Source organism: Gossypium hirsutum, chromosome D05 (assembly GCF_007990345.1).
Source record: "Gossypium hirsutum isolate 1008001.06 chromosome D05, Gossypium_hirsutum_v2.1, whole genome shotgun sequence".
NCBI classification, from domain to species: domain Eukaryota; kingdom Viridiplantae; phylum Streptophyta; class Magnoliopsida; order Malvales; family Malvaceae; genus Gossypium; species Gossypium hirsutum.
Window position 1 is genome coordinate 14,880,089 of NC_053441.1, and position 21,089 is coordinate 14,901,177.

The following is a 21,089-nucleotide window of genomic DNA, read 5'->3' on the forward strand; positions in this document are numbered from 1 at the left end:
AATTTTTAAAATACAATTAAAACTATTTTCACAAAAGTTAGTGGTAAATTTGTCCACAAAATTTTTCTTTTCCATCAATATATACAGAAAGGAGAACAAGTCATCATTATAAGCACATGGTAAAAATGCTAAGTTCAAGAAGGATTTATGCCCAGAACATAGAAAAAATTAAAAAACATATAATTGATCAAGTAATTAATAACACCACAACAGAAAAGGCAGCTGATAATCCCGCCATCGCCAGAGTTATATCTGTGTCTCAGTCTATTGCCTGCTTCTCCTTGAGATTATTAGCGAAAACCGAGATTAAGCAGGGACATTAAAAACTTGGGCTGAACTTATTGGCTTACAGTTTTTACTCTCTAACAGTGGTTTTGTTTCATTCATTAATTGCTTCAGGTGGGTTCGATCGGCATTTTTAGTTGTAATTTTAAAGAAATAAAGGAAAAATCCATGTGAGGGGGAGAGATGGTGAAATTGAGCATTCAAAAAAATGGGAAGGTGTTGTGTTTGGGAGCTGTCGCAGGGGGAGACGTCGACGAGCGGCAGCTCGACAACTCATATAAACCCCAGAGCAGGGGCCAAAAACCCTTTCTCCATGCAAAAGCAAAAGCAAAAGCAAAAACAAAGTCTCCCCCCCCCCCAAAAAAAAATAGCTTTCCTTTTGTTCTTCCACATGTCCCTTTAAGACGTGGCGTTGCGTCCTCTTGTTTCGGTTTTTCTTTTAAAAGACCTTTTCTCTCTGTTAGTTTTTGCTGGTTCATTCATTCAATTTTTGGTTGCTGTTGAATCAGACGACCCGAATTTACCCGAAGGCAAAAGAAAAGCTTTACTCCCTGTCTAGTTTCATCTCTTTTCAATCAATTCGCCTCCTTTTAATCTTCAAGGTCCCTTATTTTATGTTTCTGTTTTTCGTTTTTTTTTATTTTTATTTTCTGGCAATGGTGGTTGGATCAAGATCTGGTTTTTAAGAGACTTTTATTTCTGCCCATTCATATTCCTTGTTCATTCTTTATTTTCTTTATTAAATCTTTCCTTTTTGTTTTAATAATTGTACTAATAGAGAGTCTCTCAGTACAAGTTCAAGCATTTCCAAATTTTATTTGAATTGAATAATTCTGGGAACTTCAAGTTTATAGAGGATGTTAGCTTTCATTGCTTTTGGATTTCATCTTTCTACTTTAATCTAAAAATCGAACCTTTGCTCTTTACAGTGATTGTTCTTTCATTTCATGTATTTTTTGAATCCCAATCAGGCGCTTAAATTTGTAATAACTACATTCATAGATCTAACAGAAGCTCAAATTTGTCTCTTCTTGGCAACATCTTTCTCATTTTTTTCTTATTGTTCAAATAATCAGAGGTGTTTTTCCTTTTTCCTTCTACCAGTGGTTGACTGAAGGGGAAGTGCTGGATTGGTTAATGTCAAATCTTTATAACCGGGATTCCATTCTAGAAGTTCTAGGTGTGGGTATAAATTCTTTTGAGATTTGGCCATTACATGCAGCATGCACATGCTTCAACTTATTTAAACATCTTAAATTTCAAATTTTAATCGCATTACGTACATCATATCATTTTGCGACTTCCATTTCCTTAAGTCAGTTTGCTGAGACAAAAGAAAAACTGGGTCTTTTTTGCTATTACCATGTATGGTCTTTCAGCATAAATTAAGTGAGAACTTATTAATTGTTGCATTTACTTTTAAAAAACTTTTGAGGTAGCCTTTTCTTTTGTTTTCTTCAATGCAATTTCCTGCAGTTTTTATGCGTTTAATAAAGAAGCTTTGGTTGTCTATGAAGACATTTACTGATAAGAGAAGAAATGCTTCATCTGATGGGGTATACTCTTTCTTTTCAAGATTGAAAGCCTTTGAACATCGAGGTTTTAGTAGCATCTTATTCTTTTAAAGCTTCTACTTGTCTGATGTTGTTGCAGGGGAACAGTGGATTTAAAATGAAGCAGCTTCCATTTATGGGAGTTATTTGTTCAGTTACATTGTATATTGTATATAGAACAACAAATTATCAATACTATGAGACACAGGTATAACAACTCTCCTTGTTCTCTAGATTCCACTGGTTTTGATTTATTGTAAGGAGATAAATAGGATTTCATGCTGGCATTGTTATATTTTAATAAGGTGTTGTGAGGCTTGCTAAAGCTATATTCTTATCTTTTATAAATGCTTTCTCTTATTGTCAGATGGAAACCAAATTGCACCCTTTTGACTCCGTAGAGGTAAGCATCTTAATACTGACATATACCATGCCAAGTTAGTTTATAGTTCCTGTTGACGCCTGAGCTTGAAGAACTCGAAACTTTTTCGGCCTTGGTTTTTCTTTGGACTATGTTTTAGTATAACTTAATGTGTATTTCTTAATTCATTAAGTGCTCACATTGGTAATCTGTGTGGATTCAGTTTCTTCATTGTCGTCATCTAAGGTGTGTATTATGTTTGTGTCAAGGATAATGAATTGCCTTCCGGGAAATTAAAAGATTTGCCTCGTGGGATTATGCACACTCGCTCAGATTTGGAACTAAGGCCTCAATGGAGAAAGAGTTTACGGTCAGCGGTGAGATTCAAATTTTTTCATATGCTGGCATGAACTTGTACCCTGAAATATGAATATAGCCACTTTCTGTTTTGGTTTTGGTTTTGGTTTCGGGTTGTCTTTCAATGGATAAAGTAATGACTATTGTTATGTGCTGAATTTTTTGTTATTCGTGCAAAAAATCAAATTGTTTACAATTGTTCATGGCATTGGTTGGCTATCCAATTACAGGTTAAGGTTAAGACAAATAAGAACTTGCTGGCAATGCCAGTTGGTATTAAACAAAAAGAACATGTAGATGATGTTGTGAAAAAGGTATTGCATCTTGTCCTCTTGACTGTCAGATTTGATGAATTGCACAATGTTTGCCTAATTTTGTGAAATTCAGTTTCGTACAGAGAATTTTACCATTGTTTTATTCCATTACGATGGAAAAGTGGATGGATGGTGGGATCTTGATTGGTGTGACAAAGCCATTCACATAGTGGCTCATAACCAAACAAAGTGGTAAGACTTACTGTCGGTGAAAGCATTCCTTTTGTTCTTTGTCTTGTGAAACGTGGTGGTCGATATGTATGCTCATAATGTAACCCATTTCATAATTCCAGCAATAAGATACTTGGGAAAAAAAGGTTCAAGTCATTTTAAGTTGGAGCAGTTCGACTTGGGACTTACCGTATAAAATAGGCCTTGATTTGTAGTTCACTAATTCTTATAGTTACATTTTACATGATAACTCTGTATATTTGTATTGTTGAATCTACAGTTTTTTCTGCTAAGGAGTGCTCATTTAAGATTATGAACTAATGTTTTTGTGTGATATGTTATTGACCATTTTACTGTATCCATATTTCGTCAACTGGGATTTCTTGAATGAATTTGCCAAAAACATCACTGTCCTTTCCTTGTTGCTATTTTTATTGGTGTTACCTACGTTTGCATTTTTCTAGTAATTGGATAAGCTTAGTGATTTCTTCCCTCTTTCAGGTGGTTTGCTAAGCGCTTTCTACATCCAGATATTGTGTCTACTTATGACTACATATTTCTTTGGGATGAAGATTTGGGGGTGGAGCATTTCAATCCAGGAAGGTAAATGGCTTTTATGACATTTTAGGTCACCTGCAATAAATATCTTGATGTTATCTTATGTGTTTTTCAACATTAGTATGATCTTCTGTCAGTTTTATTGGACATTTAGTTTGATCTTTCTCTCTGTTACTACCTTGAGCTCCGTGAGGCTTTTAGGGAAAATCCAAACGTTTTGATTCAGTCAACTCTTATCTCTTCAGGTATCTAGAAATTGTGAAGTCAGAAGGTTTAGAGATTTCTCAGCCAGCTTTAGACCCAAATTCAACGGAAATACACCACAGAATCACTATACGCTCTAGAATGAAGAAGTTTCATAGGTGAATGGAATGGTCTATGACAAATTGAAATTTCATAAAAAGCTTACAGATGATTATTTGTAAATACTTTAACATGAAAAGTTTTGGCTAGTACAGGAGAGTCTATGAACTCAGAGGTAAAACGAGGTGTTCAAATATAAGCGAGGGGCCACCATGCTCTGGGTGAGTTATTTTATCATCACATTGCCTGGTAGCATACGATGTAATGTTTTAAAGCAATTTAATGACAACAATTTCATCCATCAAAATGCTTGAAAAAACAGCAATCCTATCATATGTCCTCATACTTGATAACTTCTAAAATTGAATTGCTTGGGTTTAAGTCCTAAGAGGATTTGCCCCCATTTTTATCTTCCAAACTCCATCTGAGATCCTCTTTTGCGAGCTGACAGTAAAGCCATCTGGCTATCCTTAGCTAAGACTGATGAAATGCAGATTGATAAAAATCTTGAAGAATCTCGAGTGTCATGATCTGATTAGTTGGTGCCGATTTTAACCCTCCATATTATCTTTGTAGGTTTGTGGAGGGAATGGCTCCTGTGTTTTCGAGAGCTGCCTGGCGTTGCGCTTGGCATCTCATACAGGTAATCTTGCATGTTTTGCTTGTCTACATAGTATTTTGAACAGTTGCTTCATTCTCTTCCTTGCATTTCGATATGATCTACCCTTTCCTTTTGCATTCTCATTTATAACAACACATAATTTTCTTATTTTCATTTTATTTTGTTATTGATCTCTAAGCTCCCCTTTTTTTATATGTTTTTTCATTCAGAATGATCTTGTTCATGGATGGGGAATGGATATGAAACTTGGGTATTGTGCACAAGTAAGATTTCACTTTTCTGTTTCAGATCTGCTAGCCTTTGTTGACTATTCGTTCTTTATAGTTCATTTCCTTTTTATTCTAATAGAGTTATTTCATTGTTCTGAGAAACTGGATATTTTTATTATGTTTGCATATTCTATTATTCAGGGTGACCGCACGAAGAATGTGGGGGTGATTGATAGAGAGTACATTGTTCATAAGGGCATACAAACTTTGGGTGGGACTGGGGAGCTCACGAAGAAAACCAAAAAGGTTCTGCTTTGCCTTCTTCCCTTCTTTTATTTTCTGTATTCTTTAAGGGTGAAAAATTTTTTTACATCGTTTTATTGATCGCAGTTATGTGCTTCGATTTGACTGAATAATAAAAAAGAAAGCACATCTTTCATCTTAATTTGTGCGTATTCTTCACAAGGCCAATGGTAATCTATAGCAAGCATAGAGAATATACATACTCCTTTAAGGAGTTTTTGTTAATTGAGTAAAACACTGGATTAATATTCTTATCTGTTCTCTTGTTTTCCATTTCTTTAACTATTTATTGTTTTTATAAACCCGAAACTCAAAACCCCTAGTCCTGTATATTCATTTGTGCTATATGATAAGTGACGTATCCTTTCAGATTCATCTCTAGATACTTGGTTTCTTAATGGTTTTTCCTGCTTATCTCAGAAACGTGGGACTTCCAGTGGGTCTTCAGGTTTAGATCCCCGAGCTGAGGTGATCCATGATTCTTGACTTCACCTTTATCCTTTGATTTAGTGATTACATGTATTTAGCTTTTAGTTCCTCTGGCAAACCAAAACTTCGTTTTTTAACTTGTATAGTTCACAATTGATAAGTGTCTTTAGGCACTCTCGATAGTGTGGCTCTATAGCAGTAGCTTTAACCAGACTTCTTCGAATGAATGAATACAATTAAATGCATCACATGATCGTCTTTAATTCTCGTATAGGCACTGTATAAACGGTTTCTATATATATACTGTTGTTGCAGATTCGCAGACAATCGACTTGGGAACTTAAAATCTTTAAAGAGCGATGGAATCAAGCAGTAATACAAGACAAGGATTGGATTGATTCATTTCCAAGACAACTAAGGCGGAGAAAACATAAACGTCAATCAAAATTTGTAGACCTTTATGACTAATCACAGCTGGTTTAGGTTGGATATCCCCCTCATGTACAGATTCAATAGTCATCAACATCAACCATACTTGTATTTTAGGTTTCCTTTACCCTTTTTTGAATGCTCATAATATTATATATATCATTATTTTCATTTTTCACAAATGCCTTGAGTTTTGTCCAGCTCTTCACGTCTTCTTTTCTCTTTGTAATTTATACTTAGACATGTAATCAAAGAAACTATATTTCTCAATTCAATTCACGTGATGGCCAAAAAGAAAAAAAAATCTAATTCATGCAAGCTCGAAATTTGGGTCTAAAATTTTATTCAAATTCATTCATATTTGCAAAAGACTAACTTAAGTCCATTTTAAGCCCCTCTATATTTTTTAATTTTTTTTTTAAAATATTAATATTGTTTTATTTTAATATTTAATAATTTAATATATTTTGTATATAATTATCTTAACATTATTTTAATGTTTATATTAGAATAATATTATATATTTAGTATAAGTTTATTCGAGTCTTGAATGTTAAAGTTTAAGTCTAGCCCATATTTTAAGCGGACCTAAATTTTTGGCCAAACACTTTTTAACTTTTGAGTGAGTCTTGGAGTCTAGATAGACAACTTAACTCATAAGTAGATCTAACATATATCGGATACGAATATTTAAAATATAAAATAAAATAATCCAAACATCATAATTTTTAAAAAAATTCAGACAGTACGGTGTTTTGAGTTAATTTTAACAAGCCCAGACGACATTAGTTGAAGGTAGGAAGAAGGCAAACTAATCCCTTTCGGTTCTATATTTAATTATAGGCATAGTCATCGGAAGGCAAACTTATTTGAGGAGTGGATATTCGGGCAGCCTGAACGTCGGCGTCGAAAGCGACATTTTTTTTTGTCTTGTTAACAAACTCAACTATTTATTTTCGGTGTCTTTCAATCTTATTTTTAAATTTAATTAATTAGTTAATTAGCTTTGATTCTTCCAACGTCATGTGTCTCTCATGATCTACCATTTTCTTCTTCAACACTTCACTCAAAAATATTTTATTAATAATTAAAATAGTATTTCATTCTTCAATAACAAGTAATATAATCCGTTTAATATACAAAACTTTTGTGGGTAATTCGAGATTTGTATAAAAAAATATCGTACGTATTCAATTTTAATCAATTATATTTTTATTGATTGAATTTTAAGGAGCATTTCTTACAATTTATACTCAACTCTTGAATTTATGTTTATAAATTTTCCTTTTTACAAATAAATATTTATAAGTATTCCCAAAGAAAAGAATGATATTGATAATAATTTGATACAATTGAGACGAATTAAAATCAAAATTATATAATATTTGGAAAAAGAGAAACATCCACGCTTTATGAACAAAATTTGTATAAATTTGTCCATTTAAAAAAAAAAAGTTTAGAATTTTTTTGGGATAGGGAAAATAATTCTCCTTCATCTAAAATTTATCTCAGTTGAAGAAAAATGATTTTTCCATGAGCTATGAAAACAATTTAAGGTTTTTATTACGAATGATGCTATATAAAACCATAAAGTTTCTTAAATGTTTCGATAAAGAATAAGTTTTTGCTCATTGGATGTATGTTCTTGTTCTAGGTTTCATTATTGGTATGTGTACTTGTAAAAATTGTTAATCATTCGTGATTATTGGTGTTTATACTTTGTATATTTTGGAACAATGTTTGTTTCACCTATTTTGTGACCATATTCATGTGATTAAGACCAAAATCATTTTTTTACTATTTTCTATTTGGCATTAGAGTTTGATGTTAATTTGTTAGTGAAATTGGTTTTGATATTGTTTATCGTGAAAATAATGTTAACTTCATAATAAATAATAGGTCCAACAATTATAATCATACTCCATTTTACTTTTATATCCCAAAATAATGAAACTCTAAACTCAGAAGAAAAACAATTAAAATTAGTACTAAGCAAGATCAATTGTTTATCAGCAGAGTTTTATTCAGTTTGGATGAGAATGACAAATCATTGGATTGGATTATAACAAGCTTTGCTACAACAAAATGTCATGCAATGATAAGCCTCAATTTCCTTGTAGTTTTTATGCCAACAGTTTTATAAAAACTAAATATTCGATGTTGATTTATTATATGGACGATGAAACTAGTGATTTTCAATACTGATTGACTATTGTTTTATTGTTGATTATATTTGGGATTTAATGACAACTCTTAATGAAAATCTTGAAAATTTTTGAAGTCCTTAATCATGATTTTCAAGACATGTAGAAGGTTTAACGTTGATTATTAAAAATGAACTTTGATGGTCTAAATGATTTTTTTTTTAAATTGAGGGGTTTATAGAAGGCTTAATGTTAATTTTAAATTATTAAAAATTAAATTTGAAGGTTTTAATGAGAATTTTTTAAAATGGAGGGCTTAATAGTAGATTGCAAAAGTTTGACGATGAACCTATAAATATTTAATAGTGAACCTCATCAACGGGATTAGAATCTTCCATGTTAATATTATAAAAATCCTAACAATAAACATCTTAATCATCAACCTCGTCAAAAACACTAGAATTTTCACCCAGTCTGTTTCATCATAGTCCCAATTAGAGGACAGCCCATTGATTCGTTTATTATCCATGATGCCATCATCGAATTCAAACATACATGGAAAAGGTACATATTCTATGAAGTGCAAGGGCAACTCACGTACATGGAAACCCTGCTAATGTGAGAAAAATTACATTGGAAACCATTCTACATTAATTAGAGAGAGATTATGAAAAGATATTACACAATAAGATAAGATTGTAAAGAAAAAATACTGCGATGAAACAATAATTCCCTATATGATAATAGCAATATAATTCTACTTTTTTTTTTTTGGACGTTTTAGGGTGTTCATAATATTTTTTGAAATAGTTATTTCCATAATAACATTTCATTATAACAACTAAATTATTTTTTTAATTTAGTTTTGTACCCTCTATAACAATAATATCCATAAAATATAAGATATATTTTTATTAAATTAGTTCTTTATAACAACATTTTGTCTCAAAATTTAATAAAATTAATTATATTCTTAAATAAAATAAAAATAATAATGTAGTTCTCTATAATAATATTTTCTTCATTTATTTAAAAATGTATTTGTTATATAAACATAATCTGAAAAATTAAATACTTAAAAAGATTCTATCATTTACATTATTAAGCGTGATTTAATTTTTCCAATGAAATATGAATCAAAAGCTTAATTTTATTCGAATTTAAAATAAATAAGATGGATATTAATTATTATTATTTTTTAATATTATTCTCCGCAAACTTCAACAAAGTTGCAAGTTCAAGAGTCCAACTTTTCTCGCTCTTGCTCCTCCACAGCAAAAGCGGGTCTTCTCTCTCTAGAAAACTTCTCCTTCCCCTTTGTAAAAACAGTGCTCAAAAATTCCTTTATCCTGTTTTCTTCAATTTGCTTCTTCAAAAAGCTCTTTGTTTTTGTAGTAGTAGTAGTAGTAGTTCAGATCTTCGTCATCATAAGTACTATATTTACGCTTTTGTTTTTGCAGATAAAAAACCTACGCTGATGGCTGGTCGTTACGATAAAAATCCTTTCGACGAGGAAGAAGAAGAAGTTAATCCTTTCGCTGTCAGTTTATCTTCCTCGTTAATTTAACTCTTTATGTATTTTTTTTATCTGATGATGTTTGAATGAGTTTTGAATTTTGAAGTTCAATTGTGGCGCAGCTCTGTTCTATTTTCATTGTAAAATTTTAAAAATTTTAGGGTTTTTCTGAAAGGTTTAGTAGGAGAAAATAGGTTGACTTGTTATATTTTTTTAGATTTTGACTATGATCTGAAGTTTTGGTTGAATCCGGTTCTTGAAGGCCCTTTACTTGGTTGTTGCAGTTTATGTGATCATTGAAGTACTTCTTGTTTTCTTGTTGACGAATAAGCATTAAATACTGTACAAAGCTCATTTAAGCTTGTTCAATTACTGAATTTACCATCAATTTGTTAAAAAATCATTTTCCTGGTGCTAAGGATCATTTCTTTCTTACTATCATATCATTGATTTTGAGAAAATTGACTTGGATAATGGTTTCTCCATGTTTTATTTAATCTTATATCTACGATACTCAGAGAAAAGAAGATATCTTTTCTTTAGTGTCAACTCACTCATTAATCTAATTGGTACCTTTTAACCTATATTTCACGTATGATTCATGCAATAAGCAGAAGGGGGGTTCTTGTGGTTTTAATTAATGCACTCAGATAAACCTTTATTCGATTCCAGGAAATGCAGACTATGATAAATTAATGAGCTTTATAACTTGATTTATCTGTCAATAATTAGTGTTCAGATGCTAACAAGCTTCTCTGTTAATATGATTCTTGTTTTGATAATTTTAAGCAGGATACAACAGCAAGAGGGAAGGCATCTGGCCAGTCTAAATTTGGAGGAGGTCTATTTTCAACGGTAAGCTAAATCTTTATTATAAAGTACAAATGAACATTAATTCAAACTTATTGTTAAAGTTAGAACGAGTCTAATTATAGGATGATTTAATCCTGAAAAGTTAAGTTCCTTGCTGTAATTTGGCTACTTCTAATATTGCTTCGGAACAACCGGATACCGGAAAATTTTCTTATATTACTTGCTTCTTGAATGATATTATCCATGTAATTTTCAGAGCACTGCAAGCGTTCCACCTGCCTCAAACTCAAGACTTTCACCGCTACCTCCTGAACCTGCTGGTTTTAGTTATGAGCGTGAGGCAACAGTTGATATTCCTCTTGATACAGCTTCAGGAGGATCACGTAATCAGGTTGGTAAAAACTTGTCTAAATTCAATTTCCATAATTCGATTAAGCCTTGAACCTCACTATTCCGGGTTTACGTTGAAATATAGGATTTAAAGAAGAAAGAAAAGGAACTCCAGGCCAAGGAGGCTGAACTGAGAAGGCGGGAACAGGTATGTTGTATGATAAATTTTACAACTTCGAAGTCGTTTTTGTTGTACAGAATCATAGATTTATTTTTGGTCTCTCAATTCTCTTCCAAAGACATCATCAACATAGAATCTGATGTGATGAAAGTGCAAATGTATCTCAATTATCCTAGTATTACAAATTACTGATAAAATACTATTCTTAGGCTGTTTGTGGAATATCATGTGTATTCTATGTACTTTAGCATACTAAGTTATTTGGATGGTTTAAACTGCAATTTCTCGTTCTTGCATGATTCTTTCACAAACAAATAGCAAGATTGTTATTTTGTTACTGCTCTTTGGTAGCTCATAAATCATAGCATGCCTGCAATTTTCACTGGTCAGCTAATTCATTGCAGGAAGTGAGAAGGAAAGAAGAGGCAGTGGCAAGAGGTACCTTTCAATTTCCTTTAAAAATTTGACTATTCAAACCAGTCGCATTTAGTTTTGTTTACAGCTTCAGTATTTGGTCTAGATCACTCTTCTTTTTGCAAAATATTTGACAAGATTTTATTTCCTTTATGGTCAATAACTCTTAACATTTCTGCCTTGAACTACAGTTTGACTTCTCTGTTTTGCAGCTGGAGTTGTGCTGGAAGAGAAAAATTGGCCACCATTTTTTCCTATCATTCATCATGATATTGCCAATGAAATTCCAATTCATCTACAAAGATTGCAGTATGTTGCGTTTTCAACATATTTAGGTGTGTAAGCTTCTGTGATGGCTTTTTGCTACTTTTTTTTTGGTTCTGTGCATTGTGCATCTTAGTAGCACTAAACATGTTATATCATTGACCAAAAAATTGGGGCCATTTTGATGTGAATTTATTTTATTTGCTAGATTGCATTGGGTGATCATTTGTACCATGCTTTTATTTTCTTAACTCTTTAGTTTAAAAGGCTTTGCTCTAAGCCAAGGGCTGGCAGACAATTGGTTGATTGATGATGATTCTATGCAGGATTGGTTCTTTGCCTTCTATGGAATATCATAGCTGTTACTACAGCATGGATCAAAGGAGAAGGTTTGTTTAGATATATACTTCCATGTCTTGTTTTTGTTCTTAATGTAGTGTTAAGATTGAGTTGGCTTTTCCTTATTATTGTTTAGGTGTTAGGATCTGGTTCTTGGCTATCATCTTCTTCATAGCAGGGGTACCAGGAGCCTATGTATTGTGGTATCGTCCACTGTATCGTGCTTTTAGGTACTTGATATTTTTCATGCTTTTTCGTAATGCAGAGCTCAGTTTTTTTTCAATGTTGGGTTAAGCTCGAATGCCAATTTCTATTGCTGGTTTCTTGAATCTGGCTGTTCATGTTCCTTACACTAGCTAATCAGCCCTTAGTTTAATTTGAATCCCCCCCCTTCACTTTATGACTATCATGCAGGAATGAGAGTGCTTTGAGGTTTGGATGGTTCTTCATGTTTTATTTGGTAATATCTCATGTTTCTTCTGATAGATCGTTTCTTTCTCCCTAGGAGTTACATACTGATTCTTTTACTTTTTTTTCCTGTTTATAGCTTCACATTGCCTTTTGCATCTTTGCTGCGGTGGCACCCCCTATAGTTTTTAGAGGGAAATCACTCACGTATGTTCCTTAATCCTTTTTAGCTTATCTTTGGCAATCTATGTTAAGGTTAGACTGATGGGATTTGCATCTATCTTCTTTGTTTGCAACTACATCAGTGCGTCAGAGTTGACATAATGCACTTATCCTCCAAAAGGGTTCAGTTTCTTTTATGGGTTCTTCTATTTCAAGTATGAGATAATGGGTCGACTATTATCTCAGTGGAATTTAAATGTACTGCAAGTATTTGAGATGCAAATTTAGTATATTCTAGTTCATTTCATCCTATATCTATGTATTCTTACTATTTCTTTTTTTTTTTCTCCCTTTCTTTTGGTCTCATACAGCGGGATCCTACCTGCAGTTGATCTTGTTGGTGGCAATGCTTTGGTTGGTGTAAGTATATGCTTAAGCCTGAGTAAAAGTTTTATACCCTCAATCAGGTTTGGTCATTAAAATAATTAGACATTTTCTTAAGCTATGCTTAACCTGTAGCATAAATTATTATATGTAAGGTTTAGTGGGATATTGATGGGAGCAAAGGAATGTTGCTTGTAATGGTGAAGGCTCGATCATTGTGATTGCATTTGGAGTTAGTGCAGAAGCTAAGAAAGATATTTCTCTTAACCATTTTGATGAAATTTATTTTGTTTGTGTAGATCTTCTACTTCATTGGTTTCGGATTGTTCTGTCTTGAATCAGTTGTAAGCATCTGGGTTATCCAGGTTTGTTCTGTTTCCAACCTGATTCAGTGCAAGCCCACCACTCCCCCCCCCCCAAAAAAAAAAAAAAAAACGTGTGGACACAAACATACATGCGTATCATATCTAACATTGGTGGCTGTTGGCCTTACAGCAAGTATACATGTATTTCCGTGGGAGTGGTAAAGCTGCTGAGCTGAAACGCGAAGCTGCAAGAGGAGCTATGAGGGCTGCCTTGTAATGGCACTGACAGGCTAGCAGCAGTGAGATATACAGTAAACCTCGTGCTACTTCTGCTTATATGCTCTTTGTCTTGGAAAGAGTAAAAACTGAGCTTGTTATTTGTCTATCCTTGTTTTTGTTGCACATATCTTTTTAACTTGTTCTCAGAGCTACAATCTGTAAAGTTTTTTTTTTTCTTATTGTGGAGTTTGATTAGTGAACAACTTAACATAAATATGATTTTCATGTATGAATTGATAAAATATATGGATACAGAGTTGCCTCTTGTGAAGTATGATTGGTTCATGGTGTAACGTGTAGTTAAGACCAAAAGGTGCAAGACTAGAGAGCGACAGACATAGTATAACTGGTCTTTGTCATTTCCTTGTTATACCCATATAGAAATGACATTTGGGGTCTACCTAATATGTAAGAAAGGGGAGACAATGATGGCGGCGAACCTGGTGATGGGAGTTTGGGGCTGGTTGAATAGGTGTTTCTCTACTCACCATCAAAATGAAGAGTGAAATTGATTTCATAGGTACTTGGGTCTTTCAAATTGATTTCATAGGTACTTGGGTCTTTCTATATCAAGACTGCGTAGCAGGTTGTTTCAACTAGGATCAAGAATATTATTGTAACCATAATTACCCGGAAGTTAAGCTTCAAGGTTTTATTATTTTCTTTCTTTATTGTTTATTTCAATTCATGCAGAGAAAGCTCATTCTAAAAATAAAAACAGAGAACTCTTACTACATTAAATATACCCCCATAAATGATGTATATTATTTAACTTTTAATAAAAGCTACTCCATGCATCTCATACATAATCATACATGGTTAAGCAACTAGATATTAATGATATAGCAAGTACTTATACTGTATATTACCCTCTTAACAGTAAGCACTGCATTTTTTCTTACAATCCATGGTGCAGCCACCGCCACCGCCACCCTCACCGTAACCTTTTCCCGACCGACTAAAATAGGTGAAGCACTTAGCAGGGCAGGTTAGCTTCTTGTTAAAACAAGGACCTTTTTCTTTGCAAACAACCGTAGTTCTAATAACACCACCTTTTGAGTACCCTCCGGTAGGACCTCCGAAGCCAGCTCCATAGCCACCGCCTACGATCCCATGTCCCCACCCTTTTTCAAACCCTGGCAATCCAAACCCAGGCCCTGGACCGAAGAAGCCGCCCATCCCACCAGTGTTTCCACCACTACCTTTGTTGTTTTGGTTGCCTGGTTTGCCGCTGCCTTTGTTGCCCTTTTCCTCAGATGATAAAGCTTCAAATGAGTCTGGCCTAGCTGCTGCAGTTAGTGAAGCTGTAAGTAGCAGAACAGCCAAGATGAAGGTGCTCTTGGGGTTCATTTTTTTTTATTTGCTCTTCTTAATCCAGTTTTGGGAGGATTTTCGCTTTGAGATAACGTTTTTTTCTTTCAAAGTATGGAGAGGAGAGAAGAGTGTTATGGTGAAGGAATACTTTACTATTTTAATGCGTTAGTGGTGGGATGAATGATGATAGGAAGCCATTTATGGAGGGAAAAGAGGGGGAGTTGGTGACAGATGAGGGCCTCCCCTCCTCCCTCCGTGAATGAGTAGGTGTTGGTTGGGGCTTAATTATGACCCTATCTTAATTTTATTTGTTTTCTTGATGATAGTGTTAAAAGTTATGTTAGTCAACATTTAGAATGCCCGATTAAATTACTACCAAGTATCTTACCAATTGGCGATGGGCTCATGGCATTAATTTTCTTACTTACATGTTTGACTATGGAAAAGATTAAAAAAAATGTCACATATAACAAGTTGATGACTTCATAAAGGTTTTCGACACACAGGATTTAGCCATGCGATTAAGACAACTTGGGCAATATTAGTTTCTACTTAAAAAGGAAGCAGTGATGCTGATGGATTGAGAAAGGGTTACCATTGCTTCAAAAAGGAACCATTGAACCGAAGTTTCGCATCTTTTTCTGATTTATGAGCTTTTTCAATGGGCTTAGCAATTGGAGCTTGCTGCTGCACATTAATGCATGGTAACTCATTTCATTTTCAGACGTATCTGTATGTACTTGCATCAAAATCTGATTCTCCAATAAATAAAATTTACGAAAAATTTGACAAAGTTGTTGGAATCATTGAATACCACAGCCAAATCTTAACAAAAAGTCAGACAAGGAGAGCATCGTGTAGTATAACACACACATGGAGGCATGATCCGATATTTATTTCCCTCACCTACTTAATTATAGCTAGTGTGCCAAGGTCATTACCCTTTGTATTAAAGATACCAAAATCTTCCTAGTAGGGGAAACGTTGAATCATTAAGCTTTCTCCTTGCAACCATTACATATTAATAACATTATTAGGCATAATCTCATTGAAAATGACGGGCCCTGCCATTTGGCAGACAACTTAAACCAATGCCGCCACTAATTAGTAAAGACTCGGCCACCGACCTACTTATTATTTCATTTATTCAATGAACGGTTGTACTTTGTGGCATGATCTCCCATATTACATGGACAAATGGTCTCAAAATATAATAATGATCAAATCACGAAAAGAAAAAAGAGAAGATTTAGGGTGTAATGGAGGCATGGAGGTAGATTAGGCAGCTAGGTTAAGGGCCGGGCTTAATTGTAGCAGAACTGGACCGAACCTTCCATGAATTGAATCCGGGTGGTGGTTGTGGGCTCATTTTCGATGGATTTTATTAGGCTCCAAGGTCAATCTTCTCGTTTACTCTCCCCTCCATCTTCTCTCAATGCTTCCCGCCTGAACATATATATATATTTGGTTCATCGAGAAGGGTCTTTTTTCATATTTGATATTGGATCTTGTCTCTCATGTTTGATTTTGGTTTTGTTTTGCGATCAAAGATTTTCCTAAACGATTAAAAGTTTGAATCTTTGGGTTTAGGTATTTTAACTTTTTGGAATCTGTAACTACAATTAAACATTGTTCGCCTAAATTGCAGTTTCTTAGGCTAAGCGACCTTTAGTCTCACGGATTTATGTCTGTATCTCGTCGTTGCATCGATTATCTTAGCTATCAAGCCAGGAACCTTCGAGCGATTGCTTCAATCAAAGTCCCCGTTAAAAAGCTTCATAAACGTTATGCCCACATCCGCCATTCGCTTGAAGAATTGCCTCTTCGGGATATCAGTTCATTTAATGTTCAACTTGCCTCGTATGTTCGCAGTGGCAACGTTCAAGCAACATGGGCTCTCTTTTGTCACATGCATTTTTCATTCTGTGACCTTAATGCGTACACCTTTACCCCGGTTTTGAGTGCCTGCTCTGCTTTGCCGGGCACGAAATATGGAAAGCAAGTGCATGGACTAATGATTAAAACAGGCGTGGATGCCGGAACGGTAGCCAAAACTGCACTAATGAACCTGTATTCCAAGTATCGATGCTTGGGTGACTCGGTTAGGGCGTTTGAAGAAATTGAACTGAAGGATGTTGTAACTTGGAATGCTATGATTTCGAGCTTTTTGAGGCATGGTCTTGCTAAAGAAGCACTTCATGTTTTTGCAACAATGAGAAGGGAAAGAGTGAAGCTTAGCGAGTTTACGTTGTGTTCTGTGTTAAAAGCTTGTTCTTCTTTGAAGGCTTTTGCACAAGGAAAGCAGATTCATGGTTTGGTTGTTGTGTTTGGTCGTGATTTAGTGATTCTGAGTACTGCTCTCGTCGACTTTTACTCGGACATGGAGCGTATTAACGATGCCCTGAAAGTTTTCTCCAGTTTAAATGATAGAAAAGACAATGTAATGTGCAATTCTTTGATCAGTGGCTGCATTAAAAATCGAAGGTACAAAGAGGCATTTTCGATTATGAGTAAAATGAGACCCAATGTAGTTGCACTTACTAGTGCTCTAGGAGCTTGCTCTGAAAACTCCGATTTGTGGATTGGAAAGCAAATTCACTCTGTGGCATTACATTTTGGGTTCACCGATGATACCCAATTATGTAATGGTATATTGGATATGTATGCAAAGTGCGGGAAGATTTTGTATGCAAGATCATTGTTTGATGGGATTTCAAACAAATGCGTGGTTTCATGGACGAGCATGATCGATGCATATGGTAGTCATGGATATGGGATTGAAGCTCTCGAGTTATTCAAGCTGATGGAGGTGAACAGAAATGGAGTTATGCCCAATTCTGTAACATTTCTTGCTGTTTTATCTGCTTGTGGGCATTCTGGGCTAGTTGAAGAAGGCCGAAAGTGTTTTCATTTAATGAGGGATAAGTATGGTCTTGACCCGGATCAAGAACATTATGCTTGCTTCATTGATGTTTTAGGTCGAGCTGGTCGAATAGACGAGGCATGGTCTCTCTTTGATGGTATGGTTAAGAATGGTACAAAGCCTACAGCAGCAGTTTGGATAGCACTGCTAAACGCTTATAGTCTTAATCAAGATATTGCCAGAGGCGAGATTGCCGCGAAGCGTCTGTTGGAATTGGAACCCGATAAGCCCAGTAATTACGTGCTTCTTTCGAATTTCTATGCAGCAGTTGGAAGATGGGATTCTGTTGATAAGTTGAGAGATGTAATGAAGCAAAAAGGGCTCAATAAAGAAGCCGGAAGTAGTCGAGTCACTGTTAAACCCCATGACAAAACCGTTATCATCGGAGAAAGTCGTATTGCCGGAGTATTTCTTTGAAAATGTACGATCAGTTCCTTTCATTTACCTTCTGTACTTTCTCTTAAATAGAGTACAAAATGTTTCTTTCTTTTTTGGTTGCATTTTGATAAAACTTTCCAAAATAAAAACAAGTTTTGTCCAAAATTGGCACAAATATATGCTTATTGTCCAAAATAAAACAAATTTTGCATGTTGCAGGACAAAATCGGTCTCCTTGAACCGGAAAAAAATTTACAAAGTGATATGATTGCTGATGATTGGCCTTTTTGACATAGAAAACAGTGATGTTAGACCGATCAAATCACGTCAGCAGAGACAAGTCACTTCAGGCTAACATTTTTAGGCCAAAATCAGGCTAAATGAACCGATCAGAATGGAAATGGAAAAAACGATTCTCAGGCTGTATCAGCCCACTGAACCTGGGATTTGATAGAATGATTTAACGAATGGGCCAGACCGAATCCCATCCAGAACAAATATTTGAAATTATATTAAAAATCTATAAAATCAAGCCCCACATCTTCGGAGGTAAAAAAAAGCTGTGTATTTGTTTGGTAGAAAGAAATTGGAGATTGAAATATTGCCTGTAAAACAACAATAAAATCCAGTGAGATTTAGGTAACGAAAATTTTATTTTATTTTGAAATTAATAATTTAGCACCTTTTGCAGATAAATAGTAAAAGATGAACCAATTTGTAATTTTGATGTATTACAATGGATAAATTCAGGAAATCAACGAAATTAAAGTTGTATTCGAACTGAGGCATATAATGTAGATAACATGTCATGAGTTAATTTAACACCAATTTAATCAAGTAAATTATTAAAATATTATTTATTTTAAACAAATTATATTATTATGACAATATTTTTATTTTTTATTATTAAAAAACTAATAATAATATTGCAAATGTTAAAATCTAAATTAATGTCACCGACATCTATAAAATCTTTTTTTATCACTTCAATCAAAGCTTCATTTTTATACCTTTATACATTTTAATTTTATTATACAAATTGTTTCACCCACATTTTTTATATATTAATAATGTTCATTGATTAAGATGGTGTCACAAATTAAGTTCATACCAATTAAAAAAATGATAATGTTATGCCAAATAATTAAAGTTCATTTAATATTTTTAATCTAATGCATTTACTTGTTTAAAAAAATTGTATTCATAATTTAAAATATATTTTTAATTTCGTATATATTGCATATAAATTATTATTTTTAAATATACATATATTTTTAAATACATTATTTTTGTGTAATAAAATTTCTACTTTTATAATGATATTTGAAATTTATAAATAGTGATGTAAAATTAGTGGGGTTTTTTACATAAATAGATTAAAAAAATTAATACTGAAATAGATTATCAGATAGATTATGTACGGAAATTATATTTTTTTTCAATGGAACCTATCTGACAGGCGCCAATAAGTATTTTATATTAATTTTGTAATAAAATATTATTATTTTATTTTTATTAAAAATATTTAAATATAATACAAGTTAAAATACGGTCAACTGGTCAAAATACGGATGGAAAATGGGTTTTCGGGTGGCGCCTGTCAAATAGACGCCACTAATTGAGGGAGGCACCAATGATCATGGCAGCACTGCTGCCTGCCGCTGCAACGCTACAACACCAGCATGGTGTTGTCCCTTCAACACCACCATTTTGTGGCCTATAAGTATGGTCACAATATGGTCCCCAAATCCCCTGCATGAACAGTAGAGAGAAAGAAAAGAGAGAAAGGAGAAGAGGAGGAGAAGAAGAAGAAAGATAAAAAAAATAATGTATTATTTTAGTAAATAATTTTGTTTATAATTTAAAGAGTTTAATTAAGATGTTGTGATTTTTTTGTTATTAATTATTAATTATAAATTATTTACGTTTAATGTTTATAGTTTTGGATTAGTATTTTGTATGAATATTATAATTTTTTTGCTTTTTATAATTATTTTAAAATTAATTTGTTAGTAATTTAGGATTATATTATAAATTTTTGTGTTTGTAATTATTTTAAAATTAATTTATTAGTAATTTAGGATTAAGTTATAAATTGTTGTGTTTAGTTTAGTATTTGGTGAGTTTAACATATAAGTTTATAAAAAAATTAAAAATCATTGTATTAAAAGTTTAATTATAACTGGCTCTTTTAATCATATAGTTGTTGTTAACTCATTTAATTTTTATATAATGTACTTTTTATATAATGTAATTTTATTTGATTTTTTTATTTATTTAACAGTTTTTATTGATTTTTTGAAACAAATTAAATGAATTCATTTTTTAATTGTAGATTTGCAGTAAATGGGTTCTTTGATTAATAATAATCACATATCAAGTATTATTAATGAGATGGTAATAAATTTTTTATTTGATGCTCATATTATTTACTGAATTAAATTATATTGTATTAACTATTTTACTAATTTAATAATGTCAGGGTCCGTACCGTGTATTGAGGGTATATATAGGAAAAAATAAAACCATTGGCGCCTCTCAACATGGCACAACTAGTGGCGCCTGTCAGATAGGCTCCACCATTGACGCCTCTGAGATAGATGCAACTACTTCGTATTATACCGGGTCATATACTGACTCGAAAAGAAAATTAATAATATTTTATTAAAAGAAAAAATTAATATAAAATATTCATTAGCGCCTGTCAAATAGGCGCCACTAAAAAAATTAATATAAAATATTTATTAATGTCTTTCAGATAAGCTCCATTAAAAAATATATTATTTTCATAAATGATCTATATGACAACTTATTTCAATATTAAATTTTTTTAATCTATTTCTGTAAAAAAACCTAAATTAGTGGCAGTAGCAGGTAACTTGTATCAATCAAACCCAACCCTCAACAGCAGAAGAAGTCTTGGTTCGATGTACCTTTTCTTTTCTATCTTCATCAATTATTACCTCCTCACGCATTTCGTCAACCATGTCGTAAGCAGACGTGACGCTTTAAGGTCAGCTAGGGGCTTTCAATGTCAAATT

The 21,089-nt window shown here is 33.2% G+C and overlaps 4 protein-coding genes across 19 annotated transcripts; 3 read left to right on the forward strand and 1 right to left on the reverse strand.

Moving 5' to 3' along the window:
* Positions 1 to 162: 162 nt before the first annotated feature.
* Positions 163 to 6,076, forward strand: LOC107924696 (uncharacterized). 9 transcript variants are annotated; one of them, XM_041093923.1, is made up of 17 exons: positions 163 to 399; positions 795 to 887; positions 1,390 to 1,471; positions 1,762 to 1,841; positions 1,939 to 2,046; positions 2,206 to 2,241; positions 2,469 to 2,576; positions 2,787 to 2,870; positions 2,944 to 3,062; positions 3,543 to 3,644; positions 3,845 to 3,961; positions 4,058 to 4,123; positions 4,479 to 4,545; positions 4,734 to 4,787; positions 4,935 to 5,039; positions 5,457 to 5,504; positions 5,781 to 6,076. In XM_041093923.1, exons 3-17 carry the CDS (start codon positions 1,423 to 1,425, stop codon positions 5,931 to 5,933), a joined length of 1,296 nt encoding a protein of 431 aa, XP_040949857.1. In that variant the 5' UTR covers positions 163 to 399; positions 795 to 887; positions 1,390 to 1,422; the 3' UTR covers positions 5,934 to 6,076. The 9 variants fall into 9 exon arrangements, with proteins under 9 accessions (XP_040949857.1, XP_016710739.1, XP_016710741.1 ...); XM_016855250.2 differs by lacking the exon at positions 795 to 887; XM_016855252.2 differs by lacking the exon at positions 795 to 887 and having other exon boundaries at positions 164 to 399; positions 1,390 to 1,465.
* A 3,161-nt stretch (positions 6,077 to 9,237) lies between these two features.
* Positions 9,238 to 14,091, forward strand: LOC107924095 (secretory carrier-associated membrane protein 3). Of its 8 annotated transcripts, none has more exons than XR_005913944.1 (15): positions 9,257 to 9,578; positions 10,344 to 10,409; positions 10,624 to 10,758; positions 10,843 to 10,905; positions 11,283 to 11,316; positions 11,505 to 11,627; positions 11,883 to 11,945; positions 12,032 to 12,125; positions 12,310 to 12,355; positions 12,443 to 12,510; positions 12,837 to 12,885; positions 13,149 to 13,214; positions 13,345 to 13,465; positions 13,689 to 13,953; positions 13,984 to 14,091. XR_005913944.1 is itself a non-coding variant. In XM_041093925.1 (14 exons), the coding sequence occupies exons 2-14, from the start codon at positions 9,516 to 9,518 to the stop codon at positions 13,429 to 13,431; spliced, it is 957 nt and encodes a 318-aa protein (XP_040949859.1). In that variant the 5' UTR covers positions 9,238 to 9,357; positions 9,499 to 9,515; the 3' UTR covers positions 13,432 to 14,091. The 8 variants fall into 8 exon arrangements, 6 of the variants coding, with proteins under 6 accessions (XP_040949859.1, XP_016709860.1, XP_040949863.1 ...); XR_005913945.1 differs by having other exon boundaries at positions 13,739 to 13,953; XM_041093925.1 differs by having other exon boundaries at positions 9,238 to 9,357; positions 9,499 to 9,578; positions 13,345 to 14,091.
* An 85-nt stretch (positions 14,092 to 14,176) lies between these two features.
* LOC107924096 (glycine-rich cell wall structural protein) lies at positions 14,177 to 15,068 on the reverse strand. Its single transcript, XM_016854373.2, has one exon. It carries the CDS (start codon positions 14,781 to 14,783, stop codon positions 14,307 to 14,309), a length of 477 nt encoding a protein of 158 aa, XP_016709862.1. The 5' UTR covers positions 14,784 to 15,068; the 3' UTR covers positions 14,177 to 14,306.
* Positions 15,069 to 15,972: 904 nt separating this feature from the next.
* On the forward strand, positions 15,973 to 18,158 carry LOC107924094 (pentatricopeptide repeat-containing protein At5g66500, mitochondrial). The gene has a single exon (XM_016854370.2). It carries the CDS (start codon positions 16,432 to 16,434, stop codon positions 18,085 to 18,087), a length of 1,656 nt encoding a protein of 551 aa, XP_016709859.2. The 5' UTR covers positions 15,973 to 16,431; the 3' UTR covers positions 18,088 to 18,158.
* The last annotated feature ends 2,931 nt before the right edge of the window (positions 18,159 to 21,089 follow it).

What these genes read in the sequence shown, in the direction of transcription:
- LOC107924094 (XM_016854370.2), top strand. Translation starts at nt 16,432, where the DNA reads ATGTCTGTATCTCGTCGTTGCATCGATTATCTTAGCTATCAAGCCAGG.
- LOC107924696 (XM_041093923.1), top strand. Translation starts at nt 1,423, where the DNA reads ATGTCAAATCTTTATAACCGGGATTCCATTCTAGAAGTTCTAGGTGTG. An exon ending in GAAAGAGTTTACGGTCAGCG is followed by an intron (nt 2,577 to 2,786) that starts GTGAGATTCAAA and finishes ATCCAATTACAG; the next exon opens with GTTAAGGTTAAGACAAATAA. An exon ending in GCTCATAACCAAACAAAGTG is followed by an intron (nt 3,063 to 3,542) that starts GTAAGACTTACT and finishes TCCCTCTTTCAG; the next exon opens with GTGGTTTGCTAAGCGCTTTC.
- LOC107924096 (XM_016854373.2), bottom strand. Translation starts at nt 14,783, where the DNA reads ATGAACCCCAAGAGCACCTTCATCTTGGCTGTTCTGCTACTTACAGCT.
- LOC107924095 (XM_041093925.1), top strand. Translation starts at nt 9,516, where the DNA reads ATGGCTGGTCGTTACGATAAAAATCCTTTCGACGAGGAAGAAGAAGAA. An exon ending in GAGGAGGTCTATTTTCAACG is followed by an intron (nt 10,410 to 10,623) that starts GTAAGCTAAATC and finishes TGTAATTTTCAG; the next exon opens with AGCACTGCAAGCGTTCCACC. An exon ending in CAGGAGGATCACGTAATCAG is followed by an intron (nt 10,759 to 10,842) that starts GTTGGTAAAAAC and finishes GTTGAAATATAG; the next exon opens with GATTTAAAGAAGAAAGAAAA.